Source organism: Hemicordylus capensis, chromosome 1, assembly GCF_027244095.1.
Source record: "Hemicordylus capensis ecotype Gifberg chromosome 1, rHemCap1.1.pri, whole genome shotgun sequence".
NCBI lineage: Eukaryota > Metazoa > Chordata > Lepidosauria > Squamata > Cordylidae > Hemicordylus > Hemicordylus capensis.
In genome coordinates, this window is record NC_069657.1 from 429,286,529 (window position 1) to 429,314,243 (window position 27,715).

Here is a 27,715-nt window from a genome sequence, read left to right on the forward strand (position 1 = left end):
ACTGGCTACCAGTTTGTTTCCGGGTCCAATTCAAGGTGCTGTTTTTGATCTTTAAAGCCAACGGTTTGGGCCCAGGATACCTGAGGGACTGCCTGCTCCCAAGGGTTGCTGCCCACTTGACAAGGTCATCTGAGGGGGCTCTGCTCCAGATGCCGACAATGAGGGAGGCTCGGCTGTTGTGCATGCGGGACAGGGCCTTCTCTGTTGCTACCCCCAGACTCTGGAATGCTCTCCTAGTGGCTGTTCGCTCCTCAGTTTCCATCACAGTTTTTAGAAAGTGTGTTAAAACTTGGCTTTTTACCCAGGCTTTTATATGATTGTCCCTACTGCTGCTTCTTTGTATTTTGTACAGTTCTTATGCTTGTATTTTAAATCATTTCAGTCAGATTTGTTTTATATTTTATCTTAACATTTTAATTGTGTCATGTTTATAGTCTTGTTTTTAATTTTTGTGTGAACCGCCTTGGGATTGTTTTAATGAAAAGCGGTATACAAATGTAACGATAAATAAATAAAATAAATTTTTGCCCTCCTGCAAATGTTGGACTCCCATCATCCCTGACAATTGGCCACTGTGGCTGGGGTTGTCGACCAAAAGCAGCTAGAGGGCTGTTGTTGACCATAGCTTTCAACATCTGTAGGAGACACATCTTGTTTCCAAATGGGATGGCAGAGTAGCATTTATCCCTAGTTTGTTAAACATATTGCCCCTAAAGGTCTTCCATATGACAGGTTTGCATCTCACCACTCTGATCTTACGACATTACTATTAGAAAACACAGAGTTTTTTTCAGTTAATCTATGTGCAAACATGGTTACATGCAGTGGAGTTTGGTTTGCCAAGGGAACAAATGCGTCATGAAATGAAGGCTACTTAAGGGAAGGTTTCTCAAATAAAATAAAATAAAATAAATAAATAAGATATTGATGAAATATCTAAATGTGCTCAGCCACATGCACTGCAAGAGCATATTCATACATACACATATGCAGTGAACTTGATTATGTCGTAAGAACATAAGACAGGGCCTGCTGGACAAGACACATAGGCCTGATAGCTTGTCCTCCATGAATGTATTGATTCCTCTTTTAAAGCAATCTAGACTAGCTACCATATTGCATGGCAGCAAATTTATCCATTAATTTTGCATGCTGTAAAGGAACACTTTGGGGCTATTCTTACGATCACAAAAATCGGGCTAGGAAAATCCTAGCCCGATTTTTGTGATCGTAAGAACCACCGGGCTCGCAGCCGAGCTCGGTGGTTCTGGAGTGGCTAACCCGCTCCTGTAGCCCACCCCTTAGCCCAGGTTTGTGAAGCGAGCTCTCCGCAAACCTGGGCTATCTGCTCGTGAGTAGCCGCGGTGCGGCTCCGCACCGTGGCTACTTGTGAGTAGACCCCTGGCCGGGAGGCTTAAAAGCAGCCTCCCGGCTCAGGGGTCTCCCCAGTATGCCCTGCGCACTCACGCAGAGCATACTGGGCTTCAGGGGGCCACACAGCCCCCGAGTTCCCCAGCCCCCACCGGCTCCATCTCGGGGCCGGCCATCGTGTGGGCGGCCAAGTTGGCCGCCCAGGGCTCCCTTCCCGCTCACTTCCCAAAACCGGGTCCTTTATTTTCTCTCTCCTGAATCTCCTACCAATCAGTTTCATTAGAAACATAAGTAGAACCTTTCCAGATGAGTCCCAATGCCTAATCCAGCATCTAGTCCAGCATCTTGATCCCCAAAATGGCCCACTGGATGCCTCTGGGAAGCCCACAAGCAGGAGATGTAGACATGCCCCCTCCTGCTGTTGCTCCCCTGCAACTAGTATTTAGAGGCATGCTGCTTTTGAACCTAGAGAATTCCCAGACACAGAGCTTTTAGCTCACTTCTCCATTGGCTGGATTCATGCCAAAGTCCATGCAAGATATTGGGGAGCACTTCACACACGATTTGGGTTTTTCATTGCACATTAGAGCCTAGCCCAATTTATGTCCAAGGTTTAAAAAAATCCACTTTTTGCATTGGTTTTTGGGGGCAAATTCGAACTCACAGTAAACCCATGGTAAAGCTTGCTTTCTGGGAAAGCTCCTGGAGATAACAAATAGCTATCAATGCTGGAAGCCATTGACAGACTTGTCCTCCATTGGATGAACCCAGGTTCTAGGTTTTGTGGAGGAAGAAAAGTTTCTCCACTTTTTCTACATCACATATAACGTTTTGAGCCTCAATTGTTTCCCCCCAACTTGGTGACTTTTTTGTAAACTAGAAAGCCCCAAAAGTGTTTGCCTTTCCTTATAAGGAAGGTGTTCCAGGCCCCTGAGCATTATGGTTGCCCTTTGCCACACCTTTTCCAATTCTACAGAATCCTTTTTGAGATGTGGCAACCAGGTGTTCTTAAACTTACTACCTCCATTAGCTAAACAGCACAGAATAAAATATGCTGGGCTTTCTAAAGAATGAATGTGTGTTTATTTACACATATAGCTGACAGCCAGACTAAGTTACTTGTGAGTAATTCCACTGCAATTAATGGGGCAAGTTAGTCACGACAAGCCATATATAGGCTTTTGCTAATGAGGGATAAACTTGCTTCTTTGTTATTCTAGGGACCTGAAACTGGACAATATTCTTCTGGATGCAGAAGGTCATTGCAAACTGGCTGACTTTGGAATGTGTAAGGAAGGGATCTTGAATGGAGTAACAACGACTACCTTTTGTGGAACACCCGACTACATAGCTCCAGAGGTATTACAGTTTGTCCCTAACTGCATGGGAAAGTATTTTCAGTAATACAGCACATTTGCACAACGGATCAGTTCACACATGTTGGCACTGCCACCGATTTCCCTCTATGTGCTTATGCTTGGGCTTATGTATTTTAATGATTGTTGGGCTTATGTATGTTAATGATTGGTGATATATTCAACTGGTAGAGTATCATTTTCATAGACATAGGAAACAGTGCATGGTAATGCTCCTGTTACCATGGGCAATGGTCCTAAAGAAACTGAGGTTAGGCATGTTCATGGCCCCATAGGATCGCAACAGCTCCTGTGAACTCTGGCATGTACAGGCAATGCTTGGATTAGAGAAATCACTGCAGTCTCATGCACATGTTTATTTCTGGTTCATGCAAGATCTCTGTGCAGTTGTACACATGTATGAGCCAGAGAATAATCACCTGTAGGAAATTATTCAATACTGCCACATGACTAAACCAGCCCAAAGTATGTAATGTGTTCCAGACAGACTTAGAAAAAAAATTGAATCGAATCATGGGAATGCTCCATTTATTTCAATCTATGACCAACTTAGTACCAATTTTAAACATTACATTAACAAAGAAGAGGGGGACTTGTAAAGTAATATTTCTAAAAGCTACATTTATCAGCTGCATGGCATATCTACTGATTGAGACCATCCCTTACTAGTCCTTGTCATATTCTAGAAGCAGCAGCACAAAACCTAGCAACATTGCGGGTGACTCCTGTAAAAGTCAACCAATAACCAAAACACAGAATTCATCAGAGTGCCCCAGAAAATTATGTAGTAAGGGATAACAATTCACCCTGGAAATCCTGATAAAATGGGCAATATAATAATACATGTTCGATAGATGCAACAGCACCTAAGCTACAGGAACACTTTTGGTCACTATAAGGGAATCCCCATGATTCCATTCTCCTGGGAAGATAATTCTATAAGCTAGAATTCCAGCAGTTAACTCTTGTCCTTAATGTAATCGTTGTGGGATATATATCTGATCATGTGGACAAATGGGATAAACACACACCCACACATCGCAAAAAGCAGCAAGAAAAGCTTCTTTTCTCTCTTACTGTCTTGAGAGCAGTCTCCATCTTGTTATGCAACTGGTGACATATTCAACTGGTAATGTATCATTTCCACAGTCATAGGGAACAGTGCGTGGTAATGCTCCTTTTGCAGAGAACATTAGGACAGCCCTGCTGGATCAGGCCCAAGGCCCATCTAGTCCAGCATCCTGTTTAACACAGTGGACCACCAGATGCATCTGGGAAGCCCACAGGCAAGGGCTGAGGCATGCCCTGCTGTTGCTCCCCTGCAACTGGTATTTAGAGGCAATTTGCCTGTCAGGCTGGAGGTGGCCTATAGCCCTCAGACTAATAGCCATTGATAGACCTGTCCTCCATGAATTTATCTAAACACCTCTTAAAGCTATCCAGGTTGCCTTTAAAGATGGATCTTTGAGGAAATTATAGTTCATGTTTAAAGGTGTAGTATGTGCTCTTCTCAAACTGGTGAAAAATGTTTATCCAGTTTGTTCTGAAATAGCAGGGATTCAGAGCCTGTTAGTTTTTGTCCAGTCTGACATTTCCCTTCCTCTCTCCCTCCCTCTCTCTCTCTCTCTCTCTCTCTCCTCTTGGTTCCCCTAACAGATCCTCCAAGAATTAGAATATGGTCCCTCTGTGGATTGGTGGGCACTGGGTGTCCTCATGTATGAAATGATGGCTGGCCAACCCCCCTTTGAAGCTGACAATGAAGATGATCTCTTTGAGTCCATCCTTCATGATGATGTACTGTACCCAGTGTGGCTTAGCAAAGAAGCTGTGAGCATTTTGAAAGCTGTAAGTCTGTCTGTCTTCCTTTTTAACTGAATTTTCCTGTAATAGTATAAGGATGACCACCACTGGGAGTTCAACTGCAGTTTAAGAGTGCTAGTGTCAATATAACAGGGTCTGGGATGAATTACACTTCTTGTGGGAAAGGGACAAAATGTTTGTGTTCCTTGTGGCTGTATACTGTATAAACCGATGCACTTAAGAGTCATATTTCAGGAAGAAAAAGCAACACAAGCAAACTGAACTATCTTACCAGGCTGACACTTCATACTGCAGGGCTGCCATAGTGCAGGGGATGATTATGTAATTAAAGAACCACTGCCTGCATGTTTACGTTGGGCCCCAATCCAAAGCACATTTAATACACACCTAGCCCAATCCTAACCATGTTTACTTGGAAGTAAGTCCCAGTAATTTCAATGGAATGTAACTCCCAAGTAAGCATGCTTAGGATTGCAGACAATCATTTAAGTGTAGTGTCTTGAAGTACTAGCCTATGCATATTTACTCTGAAGTAAGTTCCTCTGTGTTCAATGGGACTTACTCCCAGGTAAATATGCATAGGATTGTAGCATTTCACCTTGTCACCTTAAAACAGGTGAGATGTTAATTTTAGGGATGTTTAAAACTTTTCGACATTGAAATGTTTCGGCTCAAAATGGGCTTTTTCGAGTGTTTAGAGCTCAAAACAGAAAGCCTTCTGCTTTGCAGTCTTTCTACTCCTACCTCTCAGACAGATTCCAGATGGTGTCACTTGGAGACTGTTGGTCTTCAAAATGTGAACTTTTATATGGTGTCCCCCAGGGCTCCATACTGTCTCCAATGCTCTTTTAACATCTACAGGAAACCACTATTTGGTGGAGGGTGTTATCAGTATGCTGATGACACCCAAATCTATTTCTCCATGTCAGCATCATCAGGAGAAGGCATAAACTCCCTAAATGCCTGCCTGGAGGCAGCAGTAATGGTCTGGATGAGGGATAACAAACTGAGACTGAATCCAAATAATATGGAGGCATTTATTGCGTGGGGTCAGAACTCAGAAGGCAGTTTTGATCTGCCGGTGCTGGATGGGGTCACACTTCCCCAGAAGGGACAGGTATGCAGTCTGGGAGAGCTTCTGGATCCAAACCTCTCCCTAGTGTCTTAGGTTGAGGCAGTGGCCAGAGATGTTATCAGCTTCGGCAGATATGCCAGCTGTGTCTGTTTCTTGAGATAAATGACCTCAGAACTGTAGTACATATGTTGGTAATCTCCAGACTTGACTACTGCAAGTGGGGCTGCCTTTATATGTAGTCCAGAAACTGCAGTTGGTCCAGAATGTGGCAACCAGGTTGGTCTCTGAATCATCTTGAAGAGACTATATTATTCCTATATTAAAAGAACTACACTGGCTACCAATATGTTTCTGGGCAAAATACAAGGTGTTGGTTATGACATATAAAGTCCTAAACAGCTTAGGCCCTGGGCATTTAGGAGAACGTCTTCTTCGCCATGAGCCCCATTGCCTATTGAGATCATCTGGAGAGGTTTGTGTGCAGTTGCCACTGGCTCATCTGGTGCCTACACAGGGACAGGCCTTCTCTGTGGCTGCCCCGAGACTCTGGAATGTGCTCCCTGCTGAAATAAGAGCCTCCTCATCTCTGACAACTTTTAGAAAGTCTCTAAAGCAGGGTTTCTCAACGTGTGGGTTCCCAGATGTTATTGGACTTCAACTCCCATAATCCCCAGCCCCAGTGGCCGTGGGTTGGGAATTATGGGAGTTGAAGTCCAATTACATCTGGGGACCCACACGTTGAGAAACCCTGCTCTAAAGACATATTTATTCATCCAGGCTTTTTAACCAGACTTCTGGTTTTACATTTCTTTAACGTTTCAATTCTCCCCCCACCCACCCCATTTTAATTTGTCTTTTTCTTATATTGCTGTGAACTGCCCAGCTGGAAGTTTGGGGCAGTGTACATATATAATAAATAAACATGTGTGAAGGCTACGAGAATTCTGCCCTGCCTGTCAGCTGTTTGACCACCACTACTCATTCTAGCATCTTGTTGAACATAAGAACAGCCCTGCTGGATCAGGCCCAAGGAGGCCCATCTAGTCCAGCATCCTGTTTCACACAGTGGCCCACCAGATGCCACTGGAAGCCTACAAGCAGGAGTTGAGGGCATGCCCTCTCTCTTACTGTTACTCCCCTGCAACTGGTACAGTTGAAAGTTGGAAGAAGTCCCCAAGGCATGAAGGAAGTCCATTTGGGGCTTCTGCTTGCTTCTTGTTATCAAGGCTGGCTGGGGCACTGTTGCCACAGCAATAGAGCCATGGCAACCTCACTGCAAGATCTGGAAGTCTCGCAGGAGTTGGGAGAGCCAAAGAGCACACGTGCAGCTTGCCATGCTGGCTTCATAAGTGGGAAGGAAACAGCCAATGAGGAGGCTTGTTCTCTCCTTTGCTCTGAGTCGGGGAGCTAGGAAGGAGCAGGGGGGAAAGCAGGAAGGCTTATTTAACTCCTTTTCTTTCACACCCAAGGCTACAGCAGCAGGAGAAGCAGCACGATCCCTGGCTTCCTAGGAGGGGGTACAGCAGGAGCAAGACCCGCATACAGTATTCTGGCCTCTAGCTTTTAGTAAAAAACCTTCTGCTGGGTTAGTTTCAGGCTTAGCTCGGTGTTTGAAGCTTGTGTTTTTCACCGTGTATGTTAGCTGCATTCAGTGCAGCAGGAAAAGCAGAGGAAATGGAGAGGCGTCTATGTACTTGACTGTGGAATATTAACAAGGGATTAGCTTTGGAACGCTTTGTTTCCTCACATTGTACGGTTAGACAAGGGTTTTGTTCTTTGAGCACTGTAACTCAAGAGCCTTATTAAGGAGACTTTTAAAAACAAATTCTAAGTAGCTATTGCAGAACCGTGTTTGTTTTTCCACTCCACAGTATTTTCTGTGCAGTCTTTTGCCATTGATTTCAAATTTCCAGCACTGGTCTATATTCTCAGCATCCATGGGTGCTGCCCAAAGCCTGAGGCTGGGAAGTTATAAACTATGAGAATATAGGATTTAAATTTCTCAGGAACAACACTGAAAACCTTCCAAAGTACTCTGTTGGCATTCATTCATTTCAGAGGTTTCTTGCTAGTACACAGCTCTAAAAATAGGCTATAGTTATTAAAAGGTTTATGTATCTCATGACTTCTGGGAGTTTGAACCTTTTTTTATTTTATAGTTCAATTTGTATACCGCTTGTCATTAAAATAATCCCAAAGTGGTTTACAATATAATTTAAAAAAAATTGGTAGCCAATGCAGCTCTTTCAGAATAGGTAAACATTCTGCCAACGGGCAGCTCCGGGTAAAATCCTAGCTGCCACATTTTGCCCTAGCTGCAGTTTCCGAATATTCTTCAAAGGCAGCCCACATAGAGCATGTTACAGTCATCCAGCCGTGATGAGTCTAAGGTGTGGGTAACTGTGGCTAGCTTTATAATGGTTCGTGCTGGTTCCCTGGGAAACAAGTTGTGTGTGAGAGGTGGAGCAGCCTTAGCTTAGGAACAGACCACATGCATTCCCAGATTCAATTCCTGGTTAAAGAATTTCAGGAGGGACAGCTGAGACTTCAGTCTGATGTCTTAAAGAGATGCTGCGAGTCAGAGGAGTACTACTACCATGAATATTAATATACCACTTTTCAACAAAAGTTCTCAAAGCAGTTTACTTAGAAAAATAATAATAATAACTAAAGGTGGTTCCCTGTCCCCAAAGGGCTCATAGTCTTAAAAAAAAGAGTATGAAGTTAGATAGAGCCATAACACACATGCAAAGAACAGCTGCAGAGATGGGTGTTTTGTATTTTGATGGTATTTTTTATCTGGGGGCAATGTATCATGTAACTCCTTCAAAGACGTTCTCAACAAAACTGCATGCTACAAGCAAAAATGACATCTGTCATTTTCCTTGAAAAAGATCCCATTGAAACATATCAGAAACACCCATTTCTGCTGTTGTTCTTTGAGATTTTGTTTAAGATTATGCAACATGAAGGCTCTGTTGAGCATGTTTATGGGTGAAGAGTTATATATTTATTTTTCCTTGATAAAGATACCATCAAAATGCATTGAGAAAATCAACCCTTGCAGCTCTTCATTGTGCCTGTGTTTGTGTCTTCTTAAGCTTTTTAAAATCAACCTAGTTGTTTAGATCAGGCCTGCTCAGCTTCGGCCCTCCTGCAAATGTTGGCCCACAACTCGCATAATCCCTGGCTATTGGCTATTGTGGCTGGGGATTATGGGAGTTGTCATCCAAAAACGTGTCTATACCTACAAAGATTAGAATTGTCCAGACAATGGTTTTTCCCGTGACACTCTATGGATGAGAAAGCTGGACTCTGAAGAAGCAAGATAGAAAAAGTATTGTTGGTTTTGAACTTTGGTGCTGGAGAAGACTTTTGAGGATATCATGGACAGCCAGGAAAACAAACAAATGGATCATAGAACAAATAAATCCAGAATTTTCACTCGAGGCAAAAATGATCAGATTTAAACTATCATACTTTGGACACATTAAGTGAAGACCCAGGTGCCTTGAGAAGTCCATAATGCTGGGAAAGGTAGAAGGAAAGATAAGAAGAGGATGACCAGCAGCAAGGCAGATGGGACTCAATTATGACAGCAATGAATGTACCACTGAGAGACCTTAGAGGCCAAGTTGAAGACAGATAATCCTGGAGGGAATCTATCTATGTGGTTGCTAAGAGTTGACACTGACTTGACAGCACTTAATCAATCAATCAATCAATCAGTCCAAAAATAGTAGCGATGTGCAAATTGATTTGGGTACAAATTGATTTGTACCCGAATCTAGCTGATTTGGGTGATTTGGAGACAAAATAGATCACTCCTGTGGTCCATTGGCTAGATTTGGGTACAAATCGGATCACACCTGATTTGATTCAAATCGATTCGAGATTCAGATCCCTCCTATTAATTCCCCCAGATTCCCGGGTTTCATTTTTTGACACATGGCAGTTGACAGACTGTCCAATGATAGTCAAAATGAACAAAATAAATGAAGGTGTATAATAAATCCTCATAGGGATTAATTATGAGGAAAAGTTATTAGACACCAAAGAATCTAAACACTTCAGTATTCCTAAAAATTAAAATGAGTACCCCACTGCCTTGAGGGTGGGGGTGTAGTTGGCATATGGCAGTTGACACTTGGCACTGTCCAGTGGCAGTCAAAATTAACAGAAGATATGAAGGTGTGCAATGAATCCTCATAGGGATTCATTGTGAGGAAAAGTTATTATACACCAAAGAATGCAAACATATGCAAAATAATGACTGCACATTTTGTTCCATAACTTCACTTCTACAAGGGCTAGAGCTTAGTTTTCTTTCTTTTTAAAATGAAAGCTGGGGATCTGTTTTAGGGTTAGGATATGGCAACTTCAAATCCCCATTTTTTCCTATGGTGGAAATTTTCAAAATCAGTAAAAACTTTTTAAAAATCATTAAATATCAACCAAGTATCCCACTGCAATGAAATTTGGGTGGTAGGTGGCACCCATGGGGACCTACTCACCAACCAAATTTGGTGCCCCCTAGGACCTTTTTAAGTGGTCTGAATCAGTCCAAATCATAGCAAAGCAAATACAAATAGAATCTTGGGTGATTTAGAGGGGTTAGATTTGGATACAAAACACACAAACAAAGAGGGAAGAGGGAGAGAAATGATGCAGTACCAGCAACTGGAAATGAAAAGAGGTGGGGGGAGACTCCCAAAGGTGCTGGTAGATTTCAGTTAATTTATTTAATATATCTTTTTACTGATGCATTTCATATTAATAAGTTCAGTATTGCCTAATGTGTTTCGTGCTGAAATGCTCTTCTTCAGAAGCAATTCTTAAGTAAATAAAGTTGATCACAATAGATTGTGTTTGTTTTTCATGATTGAATAAATAAAGTTTGGTACCTTCTGACTTTCCTCCAGTTCATGACAAAAAATCCAAACAAGCGACTCGGCTGTGTGGCATCGCAGAATGGCGAAGATGCCATTAAGCAACACCCCTTCTTCAAGGAAATTGACTGGGTCCTTCTAGAACAAAGGAAAATCAAGCCACCCTTCAAACCTCGGATTGTAAGTACTAATCTGAGTTTGTGGAAAGGAATATGATAGAAAAGGCATACAGTTGCTTGATTTCCTTGATGATAAGACTACTGAACTGAAAATCCAAAATGGCAAAATATGTGCTCTGTCAAAGAGAGTCAGGCTGTTGGTTTCTTTAGAGGCGAGTGTTGAGTTAGCTTACCATACACTGAGGCTATTCCCACGACCAGGAGAAATAGGGCCAAGGAAGCCTAGCCCGGTTTCTCCCGGTTGTGTGCTGCAACGGAAGCTGCATGGCTCCTGGCAGCAAGCCTTTAAAACTACCGCCCCCCGGTTAAATGAGGTTAGCAGAGCACATGCTCCGCTAACAACCACTTACCTGATTGTGAAATGGTGCAGCTCCGTGCCACGGCGACTCATGAGGAGACCCCTGTCAGGAAGCTCAAACAAGCCTCCTGGCCTCAGGGGTCTCCCTAGGATGCCCTGTGCACTCACAGGGTGGCCCCCGATCCCTGCTGCCCCTACCGGCTCCGTGATGGAGCCAGTAATCATATGGGCAGCTGATCCAGCTTCCCAGGGACAGCTCCTTGCTCGTCTGCAGGGATAGCCCAGTTAGGCTGTCCACACTGCTCGTGTGGAGAGCTTCAGTGACTGAGAAACAGCCAATTTCTCTTTATTCCAACCTTGGGAACTTATGGAAACCTGTTTGCTCAAAGTAAGTGTGCATTAAGGCTGCAGTCCTAAACACACTTGCCAGAGTCTGAACACAGTGAGATTTACAGGTAACCATGCACAGGATTGCACTCTTAGTCATATAAGTGGTATCACTTGTGAGTCTGATCATTTAACACTACTATCCTTAGTTATAAAGGATAGCTGAGCTTGTGCCAGGACGTTGCACTAGCACAATGCTGTTGTGCTAATGTGTTGCACGAAGTCTGGAGGCTGCATATTTTCACTTGCACAACCTGTGGCATGCCTCCTGTGTTGTTTTGCAGGGAACTTGTGCACAAGTGCACAATTCCAAAAATCCTCCTGATTTAGCACAGCTATGCAAGTTGTTGCACTAGTGCAACTTTGTGCATCGTGCATGTACTGCCTTAGGATGTCGGCCACTGAGGTCAGGCATCATGGACTACTGCCACTTACCAGGCCAAGGCTGGGAGGATAGCTAAGGTAGCCACACCTTGGCTAGTGCCTATCAAGCAAGCTGAACATACGATTTTTTACCCTTGGTTTCCAAGGCTATTTGCATCTGAAACATGTTCTTCATACTGGAATATGCATGAACTCCCAAAACAGTCCCATGGTCTGTGTACCATGGAGCCTTTGGGTTGTATGTTGGGGATAGGTATCCCTGGCTAACAGCCTGACTAATCAAGTGTGTCCATAGGAGGGCCTTGGTGGGGGACACGGGGAACCCTCATGCAACTCCCCCTGCCCGCACACAGACCACAAGGGTTCTGCCACTTTGGAAATACATTGCTGAGGTTCACCGACATGGTTCCAACCTTGAAGATCTCTTCCAGAGCATGGGGAGTGCTCCGGACTCTAAGGGCATTTGCACAACAGCGCACATGCTGGGGGACTGGAGCTCCCACTTGTGTCCCCACAGTCCCTCAAAGTCCACCCACTTGGTTAGTCATAATTTTTATTTATTTATTTATTTTACATTTTATATTATACATTTTATATAATATTGTACATTTTATGATGTCAGCCAGTGATTCAACGTCATGACTAGGATCTTATTTTCCTCTTTCTTTTATTGTGAACTATTGCAATAAAAATAAGATGAAGGTCTAGGAAATAAAAAAGAATAGTTTGCTTGAGGGGCAAGCATATGGGATGGCCATTGCAGGCATGCTTAAGTGTATTTTAAGCACAAATATCTCTTTGACAATCAAAGCCAAGCAAACAAGTTTTCTTCTCCTTTCTGATCAAATTTTATGTGTTTAATTTGAAAGCTAAGAAAATATCAAGCAGCTTCCATCTTGACTGGAAACTTAGTCACTGACCTCACATATTTTGGTAAACAGCTAAAGAACTATGTGGAGGCCTGTGTTTAGACATGGTGTCCCAATGTGCCACGCAAGAGCTCTGGCACTAGAATTGCCATTGGTTCCCTTTTCTACACAATGTTCTTTTTAACATGAGCACTGAAAAGCTTCATGGTTCTCTGACTCTGTGTCGTCTCTGTTGCTCTACTTGCTTTTGTCAACATGCTTTATCAATGTTGGAATTTTTTTAAAAAAAATCATTGATAAGGTTAACTAAAATGGTTACGCCAGTGACCCTAGTTAATGCCAGGAAAATAAAGCCTCAAAAAATTTAGTTGGTCACCTGGTGCTTGATCCTGCTTCCACTGGAGACTTTAGTAGACTCGGCACTAAGATCAAATCCAGTCTATTATGTTGTGGTTGATGTTAGGGCACTGATGTGTGGTTTTCTAATACTTCTGATGGCTAAGTACATTTCTATCACTTTCTGGAGATAACATATAATTGCTGTGATAGATTTACCTGGAAATGTCCAAGATTCCCCCCCCCCCACTCCCATTTTTATTCACATTATTCCTAGTTTTTGGCCTGGTTCATGCATGATCTTTAGACGTTGACTGTAGCATCAAGGAATAGGTTGCATGTGTGAATGAGCCATTGGATTAATCATGACCATATCACCTTTTTTCATATCATCCATTGTCAGCTCAAACAAAATGGAGTCAGTTTTCACCTTTAGCGGAGTGTCATGATTGATGTGAGGCTACACCATGTCCATGCATGTGTGAACTGGCCAGCTGGAAGAGAATTCCACTTGAATTATCCTCAGTCATTTCTTTCCATCTCTTATTCATCCTCAAGATGTATTCTTAACAGTTGCTTTTATCTGCCATACATACTGGCACCATTTAACAATCAGCAAGCCTGTACATGTTGCTGTCCTGTTCCTACCCTCCCTTACCCTTAAATTCATCAGAACCCCTTGGCAAAGAGCAACAAGCGATAAATTCAATGTTCCAGGTATAAACTCACTTCCACATTCCTGTAATTGTGATCTGTTTTTGCCTATACAAGATTATGATGAGGGTAGATGTATGTTGGCTGCTACCCATGCATCCGTTTGCTTCTCTCTTGCACAGTTCTAGTGCTTATGAATAAACATTTCCTCAAGGCTGGCACTGGCTCCCTGCCCGACCAGGGCATGAGGAAAGTGCTGTATGCATTTACTTACTTACCTGCTTATTGATAATATTTCTATACCACCCAGAACTTGCATCTCTGGTTTACAATTAAAACCATTTAAAACATCAAATCAGTTAATAATTAAAATCATTTAAAAATACTGAAAACATTTAAAACCCAGTATTAAAAATATTAAAATGATAAATCTAACTAAAAGCCTGGGTGAATAAATGTCTCTTCACTTCAGTGCCTTTTTAAAAGTTGCCAGAGATGAGGAGGCTCTTATTTCAATAGGTCTGGAAGTGTTGCACTGCTGTGCGTAAGTTTGCTGATTCCACCACCAGTAGCTAGGCGGGGAACATTATAGGAAGAGCTATCTCTGCCATCGCTGGAGATGCCTTTTATGGTGGAGGTACCCAGTTTAGACAGTTACATCGGAAGCTGCCTTATACGAAGTCAGACTATTGGTCCATCTAGCTCAGTACTGTCTACACTGACTGGCGGCAGCTTCCAGTGTGTGGTAAGATAGTCTGGTCGGCCATACCCTGAGTCCTTGCAATCTGTTCGTCCTTTCTGCCCTGCCCCTTATTAATGAGGGCCACTTCACTAATAATTAAAATTGCCCACCAGTAATTCAGCTTTTTTCATTCCTTCTTCCTCTCCATTCTTCTGTTCTCCATTTCAATCGTCCTGTTGTGCAAGCACTTCCAGTCTAGCATTTAAAGATGCAAGAAATCACTCCCATCTCTGAAGAGACTTGCAGGTCTCAGCAGGCCTCCAGGCAGTGTGTAAGGATGCTTGAGAGCCATTCTCCTTTGTTACTTATTCAGCTTATTAACATGATTGCATGTTCCATGAATTTGGGAGTGGTTCGTGGGAGTTACAGTCCATCATGCATGAGTGAAAACCAGTCCTAGGAGATCCGTCTTGGGTCTGCATAAAAAAGAAAGGGGCAGTAGCCCTATTCAGGCAATATGTTGAGCACATGCCCATTTGTATATACACATCCAGATCTGAACACACGTTCAGTTATTCAGACATTTTGTTTAGCGTGTATACAGTTGCTTCCTAACCGTACCCTGCATTTAAGGGAGCCTGTACTCAGGCTCACTATTTAAACGAATGCATTCAACATGTACATGTATACAGACACCTGTAGGCACTTTTGAGTGTAATTTCCGAAATGGGCTAAGGTCCTGAAAGTGAATCAAGACCAGTTGAGTATGAGGACATTTCCATTCTGGGAGCAGTTTTTCTGTCTTCGCACCTCACTTTTATTCCAGGCATTAGTCATTTATGCAGGTGAGATTAATAGTGCCCAAGTGTGTTTCTATGGTATATCTATATTTATACCGATATATCTACACTATAGACTAAAACTGGTTTAACAATCATTCATTCTTTCCAGTGAACCCTGGGAATTGTTGTGATGTGAGGAGGGCTTGGCGTTTTTAGCCCAAATCTTCCAAGTAAAATTCCCAGAATTCTTTGGGGAAAGTCAAGGCACTTAAACTTAAGTTGATATATGTTGGTAGTGGGGTGATATCCATAAGAGTACTGCTCTGTCACTAGCGCTACACCACAGTATGCCCTTTGCTTTCTTGATGTGCAAACTGCAGAGTCATTCATGTGTAGGGAAAGAATGCATTTATTGGGGGGGGGTATTGAATGCAAGTGGTCTTTATCCAGATGCTGGGTGGCACGGAGCACCGGCTCTGTTTACCTTAAAGAAGCCACCCACCCACCCCAGAGGTGCGTTCACAAGCCGCGCCTGGATTCAATGGGAAAGAGTTGAGCATTTGGAATTTTTTTCTCCATTGAATTCAATGCAACATAGGAACACTTAACATGGGTTGGTTCATGTTAGATATGCCCTTTGTCAGTACCATGCAAGCATCTTTGCAGTCGTGTCTGTATTCAGGTGCTACTTTCTTGACAGTACAGTCAATGTAGTAAAAGTAGGGGTGAGACTTAGGGGTGCATATACCCTCCTCTTCTCTCAGGCAGCTTTGCTGAGACTGAGGCAAGGCAAAGGCAGAGAGCTAGCAAGACAAAGGTGACCCATCACTAGCCAGAACAGAGTCTAAGGACAGAGGAAGCTGCTTTACACCAAGTCAGATCCATGGTCCGTCTAGCAGCTCAATATTGTCTAAAGTGACTGGTAGTTGCTCTCCAAGGTTTCAGGCAGGAGTCGTTCCCGGTCCTACCTAGAGATGCCAAGGATTGAACCTGGGACTTTCTGCATGCAAAGCAGATCTTCTGAGTTATGGTCCCATCCCCTAACAAGAGTCTCTTGCTGGTTTAACTGTCCCAAGCAGCTTAACCTGAAAAGACATTCATAGGCCTTTGGGTGAAAAGAGGCTCCCCTGCTGGTACAGCTGGCCTCCTTGCACTTTTGCTATTTGATCAGAGTTGTGTTGTGTGAAGAGGCTGAATCCCCACCTGGCATCCCTCTCAGGTCAACTCAAGTCCTGGTACATTTATCAGTCTGTGGGATTGCCCCGAGCACTCCATTTGCAGGTCCTTGAACATTGAGATGGGGAGATCCCACATGGTTAGGCAGATGCATACCTCTTGCCCCATTGACTGTATCCTCAGGAGAATACCATCTAAATATCTTTCTGTTTAAAAAACCCAAGACAAGCCTGAAGAACTTGTGACCTGCAGCACCAAATGCAGTCTATCGGCCTTGTAGTAGGGCCTGTCAGCTGCTTCACTACCCCCTTGTCTTGGCAGGCAGGCAGGCAACAAAACCAGAAGGTTTATAAAGCCCCTGGTAAGCTGCCATAGGACTGTCGTGTTGGGTCATAAGTTGTGCAGACTTGATCTAAGCTAATATGATTATTAAAAGAGGAACTTGATATTTTGGGGTTGCTAGCTAACCCACTACTTTTCAGGCTGTCCTGTTCTCATCTTTGCCACAGTGATAAAGATAGAAAAATCGTCCTGTCTTTAATTGGTGCATTCTAAGCTACTATATGTTTATTTCCTTCAAATCTGTCCTTGTAGCTTTCTTGCTCCTTGCAAGTCTTGTCTTAAGGATGCCAGCGATGTGTTTGATTTTCAGTTTTGTGCTGCAGCAAGGTTTACATCTGAATAAACCCAGCACCAGAACAAATTTTTAGAAGTAGCCAGTCTGCATTCCTGATGAGTGCCAGCAGCCAGTATATGAGAGGATTTTATTTTTCATTTTGGGGGAGGTTACAATGAAAGAAAAACCACCAAATTTTTCAGAAGATCTTTCTCACTAATTCTCTTCAAAACCGTCTGAAGACTATTCTGCATGCATAAAAATACCAGAAATCTGGGTGAAATAGGACAATTGCCAATAGTTGCACTGGAGTGAGCAGTGATTCTGTTTTCAGAAGGGAACACATGTCAAATGCAGCTGCTCATTTGGCAGATGAGGGCCTTTGTTGGGCAGAAAGGTGGCATGTAAATCAAATTATAAGGATGTGTCAGCGGATTGTGCAGAAAAATCAGTATTTGGCTTCTTCAAAACACACACACAGACAGACAATGTTGCAGCAGATCTCATGTTGCTAAGAAATGTGGCTGGAATCCTTAAAGAGGGACTTTCTTTCTGGAGACAACATTTTATATAGAAATAAACCTAAAGAAATTTGCCATGTTTGCTTTCACTTTTTTATGACGTTAACTGCTAATGAGCCAAAATATTTGTGCGTTTGAAACTAGGGTTTTCTATCCCGCTGCTTTGAAGTCATAATGTTGCATTTGCAATTTCTTACTGGACCTATCCTAGGCATAGGATTATGACTTTGCAGTTTGGCTGTGGCAAAAGAACTTCTTCTTAAAGTGCAGTATCCTTCAGTAATAGAATGGGAGCACCAGAAATTACTGGCCAAGTAAATTTCTTTTTGTGTGAATGTTCTCTCTTTTCAAGTTTGCTTCAGTGTGAATGTCCCTCTTTAAGGTAAGGCCTACAGTGTGGGGAAAATGTCCAGGTAGGTCAATTTTTAGGCCTAATACAGGTGTCCCTCCAGCCTCATAATATATTTCCATCCAGTCATCCGGGTGCATGGCAACTGGCATCTAGCAGAGGGGGACGCAAGGGGCCGTACTGCATGCATTTGCATGGAATGTATTTTGCTCAGATCAACTTTGGGCAATGGGGTTGGCCCATGTACCATTGTACAACACTCGTTCATTGATTCCCCACCTCCCTTCGTACCCTTAAGGACATACACGGAACCCTTATTCATAGTTGGGCCGATGTCCTGGTCAGTGTATAAAAATAAATGCTATACTTGGCCTATGCATAGCTTATGGTTTGTTAATATATTCAGGAGTGCCCAGTAATGTCAGAGCAGTAATTCCCAAGCTGTGTGCCACAGGAGAATTGCTCGTATGCTGTGAGAAAACCACCATTAAAGGCAAGATTTAGTGAGCCTAAATACCACCCTATAGAGGAGGCAGCTGCTGTACCTCTGTAAAAGTCAATCCTCTGGATATACATTTTTCCAGGAACACTATTCAGGGTGGGCAGTTCTGCTGTGTTGGGAGCAATTAGGTCCATTCAATCACTGGCAAGATAGACAAGCAACAGAACGTACCTGCCAGTCACTATGCGTAAGCAGAGTCTTGCTGGATCAGACCAAAGGTCTGTCTAGCCCAGCATATTGCTTCTCACAGTGGCCAACCAGAAGCATGGGTGATCTGGACATATCTTCTTCCAGTGAAGAGGCATACACAGATCAGTGACTCGTGCAGAAACACAGTAGACAGCTTCTCTGAAGACAGGTAACTCCTACTCACTCTTGCAGTTGGGAAGGTTTACTCTTAGAGTTAAGAGTGCATCAGTCGTTTGAGGGAAACTGACTTAGAGTAACCTTGCAGTTAGCCACATCTATTCATCTGGAGCAAGTATCCATCCTTTCTGGGAGAGTTGTTTGCCAAACCCTCCACTGAAGCTGAAGCTGCCCTGTGACAGCAAGTATGTGAATAGGTGGCTAATAAAACTTCTTTGTGAAGTAGTACGTGTGTGTGTGTGTGTGTGTGTGTGTGTGTGTGTGTGTGCACGCGCGCACACCTACCCACAAGTCCATTCATGCCACATGCTCTTCCCATTCAGCAGATGGTTCCATGATCGGATGCTTGGGAAACTGTGTTATAGGAATGGCCAAGGCATTTAAAACACGCAGCACTATTCCTAGGAGCAGAAGTTCTCTGAAATCAAAGTTTTGTCCTTCAGTATGTTGGCATGTTGTTTGCTTTACTACAGTGGGCAACATCCAGACTGTTAGCCACGACTAAGCACCATTGAAATCAATGAGACAAGTTAGTCATGGCTAACATAAGTCCCATTTATTTCAATGGGACCTAGTCTTAACTAACTTAGTATGGATGTTGCGCAGTATCTCCACAAACATATCCCTAGGAATCCCATTATGGGATCATCACCATTTTCTAACAGGAAGAATCTATTGTGTAAATGAAAATGGAGGGGACAGGGTTACTGAATCTATGTTTTATGCCAGATAACATTTCACAGTATTTGTTGTGGTGGTGATTAACTGAGCTTTTATTGGTTGAAAAGCTTTCAGTATTTGTTGTGGTGGTGATTAACTGAGCTTTTATTGGTTGAAAAGCTTTCAGGTGCCACATTCATTTTTTAAAAAAAATTCTGTGAAAGAGTTTTGTTTTTGTTTTTATTTTGTAATTTGGATCAAGTACACACCTTGAGATATTTATTATTATTATTATTATTATTATTATTATTATTATTAATTCGATTTCTATATTGCCCTTCCAAAATGGCTCAGGGCGGTTTGATATTGATACGGTATATAGATATAGATATATAAGGCGATAAGAAGGCCGCGAATGCAGCACCGGCCAATTAACTCCTGAAGGGACCACGTGGCCCCTTCAGGAGCTATTTAGGCAGCCAGGAGCGACTCTTCCCTCAAGGCTCCGTTTGGGAGCCAGACCATGCCCCCCATGTCTGACGTCAGCTGTGGGGGGCGGGGGTCAGCGGGGCTGCGGCCACACACAGGCCTCTGGCGGCCAGGCTCTGCGCCTGGTTCACAGACAGTCAAAATGAATAGAAGAAATGAAGGTGTGTAATGAATCCACATAGGGATTCATTGAGAACAGTTATTATGCACCAAAGAATCAATCCAAACACTTGAAAAATAGTGACCACACATTTTGCTCCATTACTCCTTTAAAAAAAAATTAATGCTGAGAATCTGGGGAAATTAAAAGGAATCCAAATCTCGAAACAATTCAAATCTGGCACAATTCAATTTGGACCAGAATCTAGCTAATGGATGACAGGGACTATTTGTTCTGTCTCCAAATCCTTGAACCCGTTCACCCAATAGTAGCTCTGCCCCTGCTCTGAACAGTGCCAACTGTCATCTGCCATGTGCCAACTACACCTCACTTCCACGCACAAGGCAGTGGGGTACTACTCAGTTTATGTTCTAGGAATTTTTGTCTGTGGATATGGGCCCTGTCTGGAATAGAGGCCTTAATTCACAAAGGACAAACTTCTGAAGGTATCTTACAGCAGTCATGCATAGGCCCCTGCTAACTTGGCAAAGAGGCACATTTTAATGTGGTGATTCTCTTTATTTAGCAGGGGGAGAGCAACTGGCCCTATCCACCACTAGCACAGTACCTCTAGTGACTGTTGCTGGTGTCTATGTTATGTTTCTTTTTAGATTGTGAGCCCTTTGGGGACAGGGATCCATCTTATTTATTTATTATTTCTCTATGTAAACACTTTAACCTCTACTAATTCCCCACCCCCACCACCTGCAAAGCAGTGGGGTCAAAATGAACAGACGAAATGAAGGTATGTAATGAAGACACCAAAGGATCTAAACACTTCAAAAATTCCTAAAAAATAAACTGAGTACACCGGAGGGGGGGGGTAGGGGGGGTTGTAGTTGCCACATGACAGTTGGCACTGTCCAATGACAGTCAAAATAAACAGAAGAAATGAAGGTGTGCAATGAATCCTCATAGGGATTCATTATGAGGAATGTTTTTAGACACCAAATAATCTAAACACTTCAGTATTCCTAAAAATTAAATGAGTACCCCACCCCCTTGCAGGTGGGGCAGGGGGTGTAGTTGGCACATGGCAGTTGGCAGTTGGCACTGTCCAGTGGTAGTCAAAATAAACAGAAGAAATGAAGGTGTGCAATGAATCTTCATAGGGATTCATTATGAGGAAAAGTTATTATATACCAAAGAATCCAAACACTTGAAAAATAGTGACCACACATTTTGCTCCATGACTCCACTTCTACAAGGGCTAGAGCTTAGCTTTTATTTTCTTTTTAAATGAAATCTGAGGATCCATGTTAGGGTTAGGATAGGGCGACTTTGAATCCCCATTATTTCCTATGGCAGAAATATACACAATCAGTAAAAACTAAAATAAATTCATTAAAAATCAACCAAGTCCATTGAAATATGAGTAGGAGGTAGCACCCATGGGGACCTACCCACCACCCAAACTTGGTGCCCCTAGGACCTTTATAAGTGGTCTGAATAAATCCAAATCCAAATCAAATCCGGGGTGATTCGGGGGAACAAATTTGGACACAAAACAAATCAGGGGTGATTCAATTCAGGCAGAAATCAAATGAAAAAAATTGATTTGTGCACATCCCTACTATCTAGTAGTCTAGCATCCTGATTTCCAAAGTGGCCCATCAGATGCTTTTGAGAAGCGCACAAGCAAGAGATGAGGGCATACACTCTCTCCTGCTGTTGCTCCCCTGCAATTGGTATTTAGAGGAATCTTGCCTTTGAAGCTGGAGGTGGCCTATAGCCATCATGACTAGTTGTCACTGATAGAACTGTCCTCCATGAATTTGTCTAAGCCCTTTATAAAGCCATTGGATTTTGCCAAGCCATCCAGTCCAGAGAATGTGTGTGTAGCTTTAAATTCCCAGATTAGAAGGACAGACTTGCTGGATCAGGCCCAAGGTCTATCTAGTCCAGCATCCTGTTTCACACAGTGGCCCACCGGATGGTGGATGCCTCTGAGAAGCCCACAAGCAAGAGATGAGGATATGCCCTCTCTCCACTGTTGCTCCCCTGCAATTGGTATTCAGAGGCATCCTGCCTTTGAAGCTGGAGGTGGCCTATAGCCATCAAATTTGTAGCTATTGACAGACCTGTCCTCCATGAATTTGTCTAAGCCAGGGCTGCTCAACTTCGGCCCTCCTGCAGATGTTGGCCTACAATTCCCATAATCCCAGGCTATTGGCTACTGTGGCTGGGGATTATGGGAGTTGTAGCTCAAAAACAGCTGGGGGGCCTAAGTTGAGCAGGCCTGGTCTAAGCCCTTTTTAAAGCCATCCAACTCGTAGCCATCACCACATCCCATGGCAGGGAATTCCATAGATTAATTACGTGCTTTATGTGGAAAAAAGTGCTTCTTTTTCCTAAATTTCCTGGCAGTCGGTTTCATGGCCATTGATGCCGCTCCATAAGTTCAAATTCTGTCTGGAATGACTAAAAACTATTGCTGTTGTGTGAGTAGGGAGGGAAATGCTGATGTTTCAGTGGACAACAGTTTATTTCAGTAAGATATCATCTTTGGCAGCTTTAATAGAATTGGGCTCAGTGGCAAAGCCACCATTGAACTGCGGCGGGGGGGGGGGGCACAAATGTTACCCAGCACTCTTTAGTAAGCACAGAGCTCCCCAGATTAGCAGGCTTTTAATTTTAATTTTAAATTTTACATATGTTTTAGATGTTTAATCTTTTGGGTTGTTTTGTTATCGTAAACCACCTAGATACATTGGTAGTGTGTGAGATGTGAATCTGTTAAATAAAATAAATACATACATACATACTTGGGCAGGTGGCTTGCTGTGCAGGATGTAAGCCCATGTCAGAACGCCAAGAGGATGGAGAAGGAAATAGACTGTGTTTGGTAAACCTGGCAAGTTTTACCTGGGAAAGAGCAACACATATTCATGGATGCAAAGGGGGCTTTTGCAGGGAGGGGAGAGGTGAAAATCCACTTTCTGATCTCTCTGCCCTGCCACACACTGCCTTGCCCATCAAGCCTGGAGAGCAAGGACTCTGAAGACTCTGAAGTCAGCAGCTCTGACTACATCAGGGGATCGCTGCCCATCATGTCAGCCTGCCATTGTATATCAGGCCAGACCATTGACTCACTATTGTCAGAACAGACAATAGTGGCGCTCCAGGGTTTCAGCTCTACCTGGAAATGCCAAGGATCAAACGTGGAACCTTCTGCATACAAAGCAAATACTCTGGCACTGAACTACAGGCCCATCCTTCTATTGAACTGACTTTTACATTAGTCTGAATTGGACTATAATTTGTGCCTGGTAATTGGATTTAAATGGTACAATAATTTTTCTCTTTTGCTTTATATGTTGCCACCTTTGGGGATAGCATTTGGATACCCTTTTATGTTTTTTATACAAATCTTTTGTGGTTTTGTTGGTTCCCTGAATTTTAAAAGTATTTTATTTTATTTGTGCACCGCCCAAACCTCCATCTCTGGGCAGTTCACAGCATCATAAAACAAATTAACCATAAATTAAAAACTTAAAACAATTTAAAATCACAAGTCTAGTTAAAAAGCGTGGGTAAATCAATATGTCTTTAGATACTTTTAAAAAGTTGTCTGAGATAGGGAGGCTCTTATTTCAGGAGGAAGCGCATTCCAGAGACTCGGGGTAGCAACGAAGAAGGCCTGGGTAGCCACCAGATGAGCCAGTGGCAACTACAGATGAACCTCTCCAGATGATCTCAGTGGGCGAATGGGGCTCATAGTGAAGAAGGCGTTCTCTTAAATGGCCAGGGCCTAAGCTGTTTAGGGCTTTATACATTATAACCAGCACCTTGTATTTTGCCTGGAAACCTATTGGTAGCCAGTGTAATTCTTTTAATACAGGAGTAATATGGTCTCTTCGAGATGACCCAGAGACCAACCTGGGTGCCACATTCTGCAGTTCCAACTGCAGTTTCTGGACTATGCACAAAGGCAGCCCCACACAGAGAACATTGCAGCAGTCAAGTCTGGAGGTTGCTAGCATATGTACCACTCTGTTGAGGTCATTTATCTCAACAAATGGACACAGCTGGCATATCAGGCGAAGCTGACAGAAAACACCTCTGGCCACCACCTCAACATGGGACACCAGGGAAAGGTTGGGATCCAGAAGCTCTCCCAGACTGCATACTTCTTCCTTCTGGGGAAGTGTGACCCCATCCAGAACCAGCAGATCCAAATTACCTCCGAGTTCCGACCCCACACAATAAGTACCTCCGTCTTATCTGGATTTAGTGTTTTTTTAATTTCTCATCCAGCCCATCACTGCCTCCAGGCAGGCATTTAGGGAGTTTTTTCTCACATAATTTCTATTTTTGCATTCACATTCATATCATTCATTTTCCTTACTTAATTTCCTATTTTAGGCACTTAACACTTGAAACAATTGCTGCCATCTGAAGCAGGGCGACTTATCTATGGTCTTTTAACTGCCAGTGCCTTATTTCCTTACCTTTCTTCTTGCCATAGATGTATTATTATTTCTATAATTTTGTTCACTCACCCTTTTCCACTGTTTGTATTATTCTTCATTCTGTTCTGTGGACTTTTGCTGTCTTATATTACAATCTTACATCCCCCCCCCCCCCCGCCCTTCTGTCTGTAAACTTTGTTTCTCTCTCAGGATCACATTCTCCGCTATGCCACGTGGCAACATATCGCCCCCATGTTGCGGCATCCCTGTAAGGATCATCAGTGCTGCTGTGCCACAGTGCAGCTGTGCTCTGGCATGAAGTTGCACAAACACAGTTGTGCAACAGGATACCTGTTATTTCCAGTAATGAGCACAACTTTTGCACAATGTTTCACTTTTGCGCAACTTCATACTGGAGCAGAGCTGCATTGTGGCACCACATCTGTGGTGCCTACGCAGGCCCAGCAACATGGGCAGGGCTCTTACTACCCACATTGCATGGGGGAGAATGTGAAGCACAGTCTACAATGGCTGTGAACCGTTAGGTGCAGTTTTTCAGATCAGCTGTCATTTTAAACTGGCCCACAGACTGTGCAAAGAAACATACAAATACGACGGATGTTTATATACCACTTTTCAACAAACGTCCCCAAAGTGATTTACATAGACATAAATAAATAAATTCAATTGCTCCCTGCTGCCAAAGGGCTCACATTCTAAAAATGAAATATGACAGACCCCAGCAATAGCCACCGGAGGGATGCTGTGTTGGCGATGGATAGGGCCACTTGTTCTCCCCCTGTTCAATAAAGAGAATCATCACTTTGCCTCTTTGTTCAGTTAACATGAGCAGTCCAACCCCTATAGATAAGAATGGGGTTACCTTTCATACGTTTTTAACTGAACACAATGAAATTTGTAGTTATTTTTAATACCTCATGCTTTCTGATAACAATATCCTATCTGTTCTTATATTAGGAGATTTATATCATTGTAATTTCTCCCTTCGACTGTGCCTAGCAATATACTAGGTGCCATATAACAATGTAAAGATAAATGGCCCTACCCACTGGCTTACAATCTAGTAAAACAGAGCACACTGGGAAAAACTATCAAATCATGATTAAGCAGTCACTTATTTACATAAGAACGTAAGAAAAGCCCTGCTGCTTCAGGCCCAAAGCCCATCTAGTCCAGCCTCCTGTCTCACACAGTGGCCCATCATTTACAGAGCCTTCATAAGGATTAACTTCTCTAGCAGTCAGTATGACATTCAAAATGCAAACAAACCCCATAAAGCTGCTGGCTGTCACAAATCAAGGAGAGTGAGTGAGTGAGTTAGTTTGTTTATTACATTTCTATACTGCCCAAAACTTGCATCTCTGGGCTCTGTGAGTTGCAATAATAAACAGAAGACTGGTTTTTTTCATGCTAATTAGGGTAGGAGATGCTTCCTCCCCAAGTCTGGAAGCTGTGCACACTCCAAAGTAGGAGGGGGAGCAAGTGGAGAGGAGAGCTGGTCTTGTGGTAGCAAGCATGACTTGTCACCATAGCTAAGCAGGGTCTGCCCTGGTTGCATATGAATGGGAGACTTGATGTGTGAGCACTGTAAGATGTTCCCCTCAGGGGATGAAGCCACTCTGGGAAGAGCAGAAGGTTTCAAGTTCCCTCCCTGGCTTCTCCAAGATAGGGCTGAGAGAGATTCCTGCCTGCAACCTTGGAGAAGCCGCTGCCAGTCTGTGAAGACAATACTGAGCTAGATAGAGAATGTCTGAAATTTGCTCATATGAATTCAGCCAAGTTTATGACTATGTGGAAATTTGAGAGACACCAGTGAATGCCAATAGGCATTATTGTCAGCATTCATTTATGTATGTCTGAAAATGGGGGACATACATATATATCTACTTAGGAGCATTCATGTAATAAATTTTGGATTGTCTGGATTTTCGTGTGAATGTTGACATTCACCAAATATTGGCCATCTTCTTTAAAATACACATTTTAACCATCATGGCTATTCCTGCTCCCTCATGGAAACCATGGAAACTACTGTTATTATTAACTCACAAAGCACCTAAAACGTTCTAGATGCTGTTTAAGATTAAAGAACAACGTGGGCCTCTGTCTAGGAATTCTCAGCTCCTTTGAAAACTACAGTTCCCAAGATTTCCTGAGGGAGCCATAGCAGTTATACCAATTTTATAGTGTAGATCTAACCCAAGAGGAAACCTGGCAAATCAAGACAACCAGTCAGGAGAGTTACATGAGTTGTCCTTTTGGTTCTGTGGCAAAATTGCTTCCTGTAGAAATTAAAAAGCATTGCCTTCCACTTTCCATACCACATACAGAACATTCAGAAGGGTCACTTTAGAGACTTAAAAGCAATAAAGCTTGTGTGGAAATGACCACTACAGTGTTAAGCTTGGTATCCTGACCACGTTCTAGGTGGTCACATTTTATAAAGAAGTATTTTCCTTCATTGATGGAAATGCAGTGGATACCTTAAGGATTGTTTGAGTTGTATAACAGAAAACTGCAGACTGCTGTATGCTTGCCAAGTATAGACCACCATGTTTTCCCACATTACAGTTACCATGGGTTTTTGTAACAACTTTGCATAGGTAAAAATCCGTTCTCAGGTGGGCAACAGAGAAGAAACAAAAAGAGGTTTCTGATGGTGGAGATGGTCTGTAGTGGCCACAGCCTATAGGGAAACTAATTTGAAGGGGAAATGCTATTTGCCTTTGAACTGCCTTCCCTACCAATGCAGACTTTCTCATTTTGGAAAATTTTCAGTTCCAGTCTTAGGAAGAATACGATGCTGGGCTGGCTTATCAAAAATAGGAGGTTCACAGCATGGTAAACACATGCTTTGAGATCACTTTGTACTGCATGTATGACTTTAGCATAATTAAAATTTTTAAGTAAATTAAGGTGTTCAGCGTCCTGTGTGTTTCACATCTCTTGCAGCTTACTTCCATACACATCCTGAGTAACTCCTTCCATGGTTGCTATATCGTTAAAATCATCCATGTCTTTGGACTAGGCACCTGTGAACCACCCTTAAAATTGGGTTGTTAAGAGAGTGATGCTAAGAACCCGCAGAAATGCAGTTGTATCTGTTTCACAGCTGCAGAGAAAGGATGGATAGTCTACGGCAGTGTTGCACAACATGGCCCTCCAGCTGTTGTTGGACTACAACACCCATCATCCCTGACTGTTGGCCACTGTGACTGGGATGATAGGCATTGTAGTCCAACTGCATTTAGGAAGGTCAAGGTTATGCAGCCCTGGTCTACAGCAAGGTGTTCTCAAATACCTACCTACCGCACAATGTCCCGTGGGCAGTGTCTTCACC

The 27,715-nt window shown here is 43.0% G+C and overlaps 1 protein-coding gene across 2 annotated transcripts in view; it reads left to right on the forward strand.

The window, feature by feature from the left end:
• Positions 1 to 27,715, forward strand: part of PRKCE (protein kinase C epsilon) — a 518,891-nt gene that overhangs the window by 481,889 nt on the left and 9,287 nt on the right. Inside the window, exons 12-15 of one of the 2 annotated variants that reach the window (XM_053312132.1) lie at positions 2,592 to 2,730; positions 4,404 to 4,592; positions 10,566 to 10,712; positions 17,769 to 17,798. In XM_053312132.1, coding sequence (XP_053168107.1) covers positions 2,592 to 2,730; positions 4,404 to 4,592; positions 10,566 to 10,712; positions 17,769 to 17,783 — 490 coding nt within the window. In that variant the 3' untranslated portion in view covers positions 17,784 to 17,798. Of the gene's footprint in view, positions 1 to 2,591; positions 2,731 to 4,403; positions 4,593 to 10,565; positions 10,713 to 17,768; positions 17,799 to 27,715 lie in introns of those variants that run through there. The other variant, XM_053312122.1, reaches the window with a different exon arrangement.